This window comes from Manacus candei, unplaced genomic scaffold (assembly GCF_025592945.1).
Source record: "Manacus candei isolate 608988 ecotype Guabito, Panama unplaced genomic scaffold, ASM2559294v1 h1tg000071l, whole genome shotgun sequence".
NCBI classification, from domain to species: Eukaryota; Metazoa; Chordata; class Aves; order Passeriformes; family Pipridae; genus Manacus; species Manacus candei.
Genome location: NW_026138119.1, coordinates 5,808,211 through 5,817,489, shown reverse-complemented (window position 1 = coordinate 5,817,489; position 9,279 = coordinate 5,808,211). Strand labels below are relative to the sequence as shown.

Below are 9,279 nucleotides of genomic sequence, written 5' to 3'. Positions count from 1 at the left end.
AAGGGGGTGGAGCGTGGCCGAGCCCTCGGGGAGGGCGGGCAGGGGTGGGGGTTACGGCCACGCCCACACTGAGGGGCGGGGTCGGCCCGCAGGAAAGGCGCCCTGAGGCGGGCAGGGGCGGAGCTTAGCGCGTTATAGGCGGGGCTTCGCGCTCTGTCAGCCCCTGGTGCGAGGGATGGAGGGCGGGGTCACGGGTGGGGCCGGTCCCGTTACACCCCCGGGCCCCGTTTCCAGCCGGAGCCTTTTCCCGGCGCGCGGGGAGGGGGCGCCGGGGCCGCCATGTCGCGGCTGCACCAGAGCAGGTCGGTGTCCGTGTCCGTGTCCGTGTCCGTGTCCGTGTCCGTGTCCGTGTCCGTGTCCGTGCCGGGGCTCCCTCCCCTTCTCTCCCTGCCGTGGCGGCTCTGGGCAGTCGCGGCTCTGGGGGCTCGGGGTCTCTGGGGGCTCTGGCCGTGCCCATCCCCGCCCTTAGTGACGCGCGCGGCTCCGCTCCCCTCAGGATCGCGGACTTCCAGGAGGTGCTCGGCGAACCCACGGTGGCCCTGGCCAAGCTCCGCGAGCTCTGCTTCAGCGGTGAGTGCCCCCAGGGAGGGCTGGGCAGGGGGCTCGGGCTCGGCGGCGGCCCTGAGGTGGTGCAGTCTCTCCGTGGGACCCACCTGGACAACCCCGGCAGCGCCCTGGGGAAGCCTCGGGAGCAAAAACGCTGCCGGGACGGGCTAACGTGGCTGTTTCTCTGTCTGGTGTTCCGCAGGAATCCCCTTCGATGGTGGGCTGCGCTGCCTCTGCTGGAAGGTGGGTTTTGCCCCGGGTGCTTTTGTTTCTTGGGGCTGGTGAAGCGCACGTACTGGTTTTTTTGGGTGCTTAAAATCGTAAACAAACAATCAGTCAATTCAGAGCTTTAAAAGCCACTCGAAGTCAGCAAGAATTCGGGGAGATCAGCACTTTGCATGTGAGCAGAGCCTCGTTTTTAAGCTGGGAGAGCATTTTGGTTGGGTTGGCTATTGATCAGTCCTGCAAATAGGTCTGTGTTGGAAACCAGTCCCTGAAATACTTCTGGTAAAGTGCTTGGCTTTCTGGAGAAAGCTCCCAGTATTTTCAGAGAGCCAGTTCTCACCCCATGTTTGGTTGGCTCATCCTACAGGTGTAACAGCTCATTTAACACTGATTCATGTGCATCTGTCCCCTGTGCAGATACTCCTGAACTACCTCCCTTTAGAGAAAGCCTTATGGAGTGCTTTGCTGAAGAAACAGAGGTGAGGACATTGGTACTTCGTCCCTTTATTCCTAATGATGTCTGCAGAGAAGAAGAATAGTCCTTAAATAATTAAGTACCTTCATAAAACGAATTGTTCCTGTGTGGAATGTGCTGTTCTCTCAGCTGCCTGGTGGATTGACCCTTTCAGCTGAACTCAGCTGAGGAGAAGGAGCAGGATGGGACAGAGAGATCTGTTCAAACTCTGTCTATGAGCTCACCTTCACCTTATCTACCTCATTACAAATTCCTCTTCTCTTCCTTAAGGGATCTCTATTCCCAGTTCCTGAAGGAGATGATTATCCAGCCTGGGATTGCCAAAGCCAACCTGGGTGTTTCAAGGGAAGACGTGACCTTAGAAGATCATGTGAGTGTTGTTAAGCCTTTGTGCTGCAGAAAACTCCTCACAGCTCTAAACTGTTTTTCTGGAGTCTGGACCCCTGGGCTGCTCTTGGCTCTGTTCCCACTGTTGTGCCCTTGCCAGCAGAATTGAAAGTTCCCAGGTTACCAGCACTTGTATCTTTGGAGCCTTCAGAGTGAATTATTGGCAAAGCACCAATAACTCTGAAAAGGGCTGTTTCCAGCTGTGCATGTCCCTGCTCCCCCAGTTTCAGGCTCCCTGCCCAGGCTGTGGGTCTCCCAGGGAAAGGGAGAGGCTCCTGAGAGGCACCTGTAGCAAAGAGAGGCTCTCCTGGGAAGTCAGGTCCTTGAGTGGACTCAGAACAGGTTAATCCGAGCAGAGGATTGAAAAGAGGCAGGAAAGTCAAGCTGGACTGTGTCCCGAAAGGCAGGAGACACACTTACTTCTAGTAATGTTGCTGGCTTTTTTTTTTTAATGGACTATTTCCTGCATCCCTTGGCTTTTTGCTTCTCTGAAAGTGCTGTTAAGAGTGTTTGTGTGGGAGGAGGGAATGGAGTAACTGATCAGAAGAGAATGTAAAATGATACAGCTGCCTCCATGACCACCCTGAACGTTCACTCCTCTCAGTGATCTGCCCTTCTGATCCCTGGAGCCTTGGTGGTGTAAAACTGGTGTGTCTGTAAAACCACACAGACAGGTCAGAGTGATCTTTGAATCCCTTGGAATGTTGCTTTTTGTTTTCTTGGTTAGTTGTTAACTTTGTGTGGATCTTGGTGTGCAGGGGGGAAGGTGTGGAGGAGGGAGTTAAGTTTATCATATTAGGAAACTGGTCAGTACAGGACAGGTTGTTCATGGAATATGTATTTCCTTTTTCCTGGGCACAGGGGTGGTGCTTAATCAGCATTCTCAGAGCTGAGATAGAAGGGGATACTTGTAGCTCATAAAGAGAACACCAAAGTACTGGGTGGGTGGGTAATTCTTACCCCAAGTCCAAAAACCATCTCCATTGTACAGAGTTGGAGCTGCAATCAGGAATCTCATTGACACGAGACAGGATACCTGGGAACAAAATCATTGCAACAAATGAAAAAGGGTTGAAAATATGAGAAAAAACATGACCCTGATGCACTAGGACTGGGCTGGTGCTTTGGGGCAGAGGAACAGCAAGAAAGGATTTTGATACATGTGAAACATGCTTGTTCTGTTTCTGTTGTGTCTCCCTCTAGCCCCTCAATCCCAATCCAGACAGTCGATGGAACACTTACTTCAAGGATAACGAGGTGCTTCTGCAGATAGACAAAGATGTCAGGTGAGTGAGGCACAAGTTTCTGAACCCGAGAGGTTCTGGTGACAACACACCGTACTTTGAAAACCGAGTTTAATATTAAACCAGGCCTCCCATTCGATGTGGGGCACCTCCTTCCTCCTCATGCCTGATTTCCTTCTGTGTCCACCCCAGGAGGCTGTACCCTGACATGGCGTTTTTCCAGCGCCCCACGGACTATCCCTGCCTCCTGATCCTGGACCCCCAGAACGAGTTCGAGACGCTGCGCCGGCGGGTGGAACAGACCACGCTCAAGTCACAGACGGTGGCGCGGAACCGCAGCGGGGTCACCAACGTGAGCCCTGGGCTGGGGCTGTGCTGGGGCACGGGGCAAGGCCTCGGAACTGGGAAGGGGAAGGGTGTTCCTTCTGCTATTTTATCTTTCTGCTTGTGCAGTGAAATTAAGGAAATACCCCAGCAGATACTGAGCAGATACTGAACACGTTGTAGGACCAGTCCATGTGCGTGACAGACAGCAGGGAATTAGGGCTGGGTTTAATTTTAAGGATTGGTTTTTTTCATGACTTCTACCAGAAGTTGAAGTCACAAGTTGATATGTGCCCTCCTATATAGAAAAAAAAAACGCTGAAGAGTTAATTTACCATGAATTTATTATGAGTTTACATAGTCATCAAGCACTGGAGCTCAGAAAGCTACAATGAGGAGAAGAGCTGGGTATCTGCTGAAATATCTGTTGTCCCTTCCCTCTTTCCTGAGGATCACAGCACATGTGCTGTTGTGGAAGGTGGTTTCTACCACAACAGATCAATACCTTCCCTCACACTACTGACAAAGTAGAACTATACTGGTTCCTTGCTGTGTGGGATCACGTGGTGCAATGATTCAGGGAAACTGTGTGTTGCTGCACAGGCTGATTCAGTCCTCAGGGACAGCAGCACTAGGATTCCACTGCCTGTGTGCTTCCCCTTTCTTTTGGTACAAACTGCCCAAATTCTTTTGGGGCCTGTGTGTGTTTAATGCCAAGCTTGGCACGTGTACTAAATGATCTGTGCCAGTTGGTTATCCTGATCCAGCTGTGGGTTTTGCCTTCTTTTCCAGGTGAGCTCCCCTCTTAAAACCACCCCCAGCTCTCTGAGCGAGTACGAAGTGCTGCCCAACGGCTGCGAAGCTCACTGGGAGGTGGTGGAGAGGATCCTGTTCATCTATGCCAAGCTAAATCCCGGGATAGCCTACGTTCAGGGCATGAACGAGATCGTGGGGCCTCTTTACTACACCTTTGCTACAGACCCGAACAGCGAGTGGAAAGGTGAGGGACCCTTCTGAACTCCCAGTAACAGCTGTTGTACTGGGAGTTCTCTGCATGGCACGAGGAGTTTTGGGGATCAAAGCAAACTGGTAGGAGCTGAAGGGGCTGGGAGTGGTGAGGACATGGGAGGTGAGGATATTTGATGGGGGGAGGTTTGTTTGTTGTCCTTGGATCTAAGTTGCACTAAATCCCTTTAGAAGCTCTTGTTTGCTCATACTTATATATACATGGTAAGAAAAGAATGGAATGGGAGGACTTTGCCTGTTGCTTCTACTTTGTGGAAGCTCTGAGGGTGTGTGCTGGTGGCAGGGAGAGCAGATGATGTTCTTGGGCACAGATAACTGGATTGTGACCTTGTGTCACGGAAACCTTGTGTTGCACACAGGGTCTATATCTGCAGTGGCTCTGTAGACATTTCCAGTTAGAAAAGAAAGAAGCAAAAAATGGTTGTTGAGCCTTGTGCCAGACCAAGCAAGCGAAGATCTGGTGGGATCCACTCCTTGAATCAAATACAGCAATGAGATTATGGAGCAGGAACAATTCTGAAGCTGTGTTCCTCTGTCAGTGGTGCTTCCTCTCTTCCCCCGTGACTTTACTTTCTTTCCCCAGAACATGCTGAAGCAGACACCTTTTTTTGCTTTACCAATCTGATGGCTGAAATTCGGGACAACTTCATCAAGAGCCTGGATGATTCTCAGTGTGGTATCACCTACAAGATGGAGAAGGTGTACTCCACCCTAAAGGAGAAAGATGTGGAGCTGTATCTGAAACTGGTGAGGAGCCAGGTGTTTCTCTGGGTCTGGGGTGGGATGGGAGGAGTGGAGCTTAACAGTGAATGTCAGCCAGTTTTGTTAAACTGTGCTTGAAGAGAACAGAGAGGGGATATGAAGGCTTTGCCTGTGGGTCATAGAGACTTATCTATGAACTGAAACAGCCTCTCCTTGGAGCAAGCCCAGGGTGAGCTGACACAGCAAAGCTTCCTCCCTTGCCTGGCTCTGGAAGCAAACAATGGTTGTTGCACAGCTTCCAGCTGGGAATCCCAGGGGACTTGGCCATGATCCTTGGTCACCTGTGTTGAGCTGGAGCCTTTACTCTCTTGTGGTTATCAGGCAAAACATGGGTTTGCTGTAGAGTTGTTCCAAATTTGAGGCTGCAGAATAAAAAACATTCCTCCTCTCCATGGACACGTTTCTGTTGCCACTGGCTGCCCTGACAGCACTGACTTAAAATGCATGGAGATCATTCTAAAGGAAAAGTGAAATCCAGTGAGCTGGACAATCCCACCCAGCCAGTTCTACTGTTCTCCTTCATTCAAAGGTCTCTGAGTGCCTTGGGTTTGCGGGAGTTTTGTAGAACATGTAGAAGGCAGCTTTTGTTACAAACATCTTCAGTCTTATAGTCCACTTGGTGTGAAAGTCCCAGGGGGATTTGGAAGGGAAAGCTGTTCTTGTTGCTTCAACCTTCACCAAATCACAGTGAGATCTTTTTCCATCTGTAAAAATTAGGATATATTTCTTTTATAGTCCAAAAGATGGGTTGTCAGGACAGTGACACAACCCACAGTGTTGGCTGGTGGCTGATGTAGTAGGGAGAAAATAAACTGCTTAATGTTTGGCTGACAGGAAATGGTCTTGGCCATGCAGCAGCTGGTCCTTGAGAACGTCAGCAGGATCCTGAACTTGTTTGAACTTAAGTTTAAACTTATGGTCCCTTGGATTTAACATCAGAAAACAGGAAAGTTTCAGGCTGGAAGTGCTTACAGCATGTTTTACTCACCATCAGTGTGAACTGCAATCCATCTTTGTTTCTCTTTTTGAACAGTAAACCTTTTGATAAATACAGGGCTTCTGGGAAGGAGAGGAAATCCTGACAAACAGTGGCTCTGCTAGCGGGGGAGGGCTGCAGCTTTGCAGATAAAATGCTGTTCAGATGGGAACTTTACAGTTCCTTGGCAGGTTCAACGGAACTCGCACAAATAGTGCCGTTAGGGAGAAAAGCTTCCTTTACTCCATGGACAGAGGAGGATTTTCTGGCTTTGCTGTAGGTGTGGAGCGTGGCTGCACTGAAAATCTCTCAGTCTGGAGAGTCTCCAGAGGAGGCAGAGGATTTGCTGATGCTGCAGGAGGAGCTGGGAGCTTAGAGCAGGGAGGAGACGGGGATGGAGACACGGGGTGCATCTCTTGCCTGTAGGGAGCTGGCCAGGAGCACAAATTCACTCTTTGCCTGGTGCCTGTCTGACAGCAAGAGCAGAACATCAAACCCCAGTTCTTTGCCTTCCGCTGGCTGACGCTGCTCTTGTCCCAAGAGTTCCTGCTGCCAGACGTGATCCGGATCTGGGACTCCCTCTTTGCCGACGACAAGCGCTTCGACTTCCTCCTGCTCGTCTGTTGTGCCATGTTGACGTAAGTACACAGGGAGCCCCATGTTCTCCTCTTTCCCTCCTTTCCCTGAATCCACTGAGTCTTCTGTAGGTGTGTGTTAAAGCATCTGGTGAATAGGTTACAGTCACTGTTCACACGGGTAGTGGAAGTGTTTCCTCTGTAAGGGCACAGCGTAGTCTGTGCTTTTAAAGTTCCTCTGTAAGGAGTCAAAAGTAGCTGGAATAATTTCTGTCTTTCAGACTCATCCGGGACCAGTTGCTGGAAGGGGACTTCACTCTGAACATGAGGCTGCTACAGGTAAGGATTAAATACAGTGGGCATAGGGAGCAGTTTGAAAAGTCTCAAAATAGTACTATGAGAGAGGAGGATGGTGTGTGAGGGGGCAGGAGGGTAGGCCTGGCTCAAGAGAAGTACCATATTTCTGATGTCTGCATGCAGGAAAATCTGCAGGGGTCTTGCAGCACACTCAGTAATGAGAGGAAGAATCTTTTGGTTGTGCACCCGTTCTAGCCTACAGAGAAATTGAAATAGACTGCAGGTTTCTAATGTTTGTTTGGTTTGCAAAAAAAATTGAATAATTTTGAGCAAAGATGTGAAACCCTAAGTAACACATTTTGTTGGCCAGAGGGTTTTGTTCTAAGATCTGTGAGAGCCTGAGGCTGGAAACGCCTGCCCTGCACAGTTGGATATCTCAGGTTCTGCCAGTTCCTGCTTTAGGCTGTGCAAGATACTGGCTTTGATATGGCTGTCTGGCATGAAGAGAGCCCCGGGGCAGCCCAGCTTACTGCCTTTGGAGGACAAAGTAAAACGACAACAAACCTCCTTGAAGGGTACTGAGGTTTGATCAGTTACAAAACAGGAAACTGTAGCTGTTAAAGGGAGTAACCGAAGGTGGCAATGTGTTATTATAGGCCAAGAATGTTGTTGTCAAGGTTTGCTCTGCTTCAGTCAAACAGTCTGTACCAGGAGTGCTGGCTGGTCACTGAAATCCCTTTGTTTCTTTGCCACAGGATTATCCTATCTCTGATGTTCATTTGATTTTGAAGAAGGCAAAGGAACTTCAGGATTCCAAATAGTCCCTGGGCCTAACAAAAGGTGTCAGAGAAGCTGTGGCAGTGGATCTCAGGAGATGCCTCCATGGAGTGTGGTGCACTAAAGCTCTTTGTGGTCCCTGCAGGACTTCAGGTTTTGTTTGGGCTAATGGCCACCTTGAAGACTTCCTTCTACTCTATTTATTAGGTCACAGACTGATTACTTCCCCATCTACTTGGGTCCTACACTCCAGATTTTTCCAAGTCTCAATGCCTCTTTGCTGCCAAAAGCAGTTCTTTGTATTTTTTTTTAATGACTTTAAGTTTGGAGAAAAAGAAACCTTCTGTCTGCATAGCCCTGAAGGGATGGACTCCTGTATCATGGAAGTAACACTCAGAGTAACTTCTGATGGGGAAAGGACAGACTGAGTCCAATGAATTTTGGTGGGTGAACATAGAAGGATCTTCCTCCTGTGAGCAGAATGTATTCCAGTGAAGTCACACAGTCTGCCATTCCAGTAACTTCTGGATTCTCCTCCCTTGTGTCTGCACTTGGCCATCCCTGAGGTGTGTGAAGAGGAAGGTGGAATCAGTTTCTGGTGATTGGACCCCTTTGCCTGGGAAAAGGACTTGGGAAGGTGAGATGGGAGGACATGGTGACAGCTGGTGGCTTTGTGCACTCAAACTGCCTGAATCCAGAACTGCCTTATCAACGAGGTCTCCCTGAAATCAAGACTGGTGGTTTTAACCCCTGAGTGTAGTTCCAAGTCAAGCCTTACTACGCACAGCCTTAGAGCAGGATTGTTGCTGCAGGGGGGCCTCAGGCTGCTTTCCTGGCTCTGAACTGGAGCATATCCAGCTACAATCAGGATCCTGAAACACAAGAAACAGACACCTGATCATGTGCAATGAAGACAGAAAGACAAATGTGTCATTGCAGGCACAGCACTGGGGTTTTCTGCCTCAGTGGCTCACATAATACTACCCTGCACTGAGCTCTGGTCACACTAACCTTGGTATTGTCTCAAAGTACTTCTTGCCAGGAAGAGATGTGGTAACAGTTCTGACCTAAATAAGAGTCCTTTTCTGGCACAATCCAGCAGCTACACAAGAACCTGTTATTAGTGACTGCTGGGGCTGATCCACTGCTGTGTGCTGGTCCTATTGGAGTCAGCCCTGAGTTGGACACTTGTTCCTCCTGAGAGAAACCTGCTGTACTTCAGCTACAGTCAAGCAGGCTCAGGTGAACATGGACTGAGACAAACTACAGAGGGAACTGCTGACCTGCCCCACTGTCAAGCTGAGCAGAAACCCTGAACCTCAGAGGGAGACAGTGCCAGCACCCAGGTGCTTGGGTGGTGCAGAAGCTCTTTATTGAACACTAATCCAGCGTGCTTTTCCCTTTCTTTCTGTGCTGTGCTGGCTCACCTCTGTGTGGCTCTTTCACACTGCAGTCTTTGGTATTTATGGGTATTAATTTGTTAAAGGTCAGTCTTTGTTAGACCTACTTAAGCTACTGCTGGCCTAGAGTCAACCTAGCAGGAGGGATGTGGGCAGCCTTCAGCTTTTCTTACTGGTGTTGTTCCCTTCACTGAAGGCCAGTTCTTCACAGGTTGCTGTAAATCTCACAAAGGTGTGTGGGGAGACTGCAGGACAGGTTGGTGCA

The 9,279-nt window shown here is 49.8% G+C and overlaps 1 protein-coding gene across 2 annotated transcripts; it reads left to right on the top strand.

Annotated features, from left to right (window-relative positions):
• The first annotated feature begins 195 nt into the window (after nucleotides 1-195).
• Nucleotides 196-9,007, top strand: TBC1D13 (TBC1 domain family member 13). Of its 2 annotated transcripts, XM_051808206.1 has the most exons (12): nucleotides 200-302; nucleotides 497-570; nucleotides 749-789; nucleotides 1,189-1,250; nucleotides 1,517-1,616; nucleotides 2,837-2,919; nucleotides 3,070-3,229; nucleotides 3,994-4,201; nucleotides 4,811-4,974; nucleotides 6,443-6,603; nucleotides 6,822-6,879; nucleotides 7,593-9,007. In XM_051808206.1, exons 1-12 carry the CDS (start codon nucleotides 280-282, stop codon nucleotides 7,656-7,658), a joined length of 1,200 nt encoding a protein of 399 aa, XP_051664166.1. In that variant the 5' UTR covers nucleotides 200-279; the 3' UTR covers nucleotides 7,659-9,007. The 2 variants fall into 2 exon arrangements, with proteins under 2 accessions (XP_051664167.1, XP_051664166.1); XM_051808207.1 differs by lacking the exons at nucleotides 6,443-6,603; nucleotides 6,822-6,879; nucleotides 7,593-9,007 and adding an exon at nucleotides 6,246-6,391 and having other exon boundaries at nucleotides 196-302.
• Nucleotides 9,008-9,279: the final 272 nt, after the last annotated feature.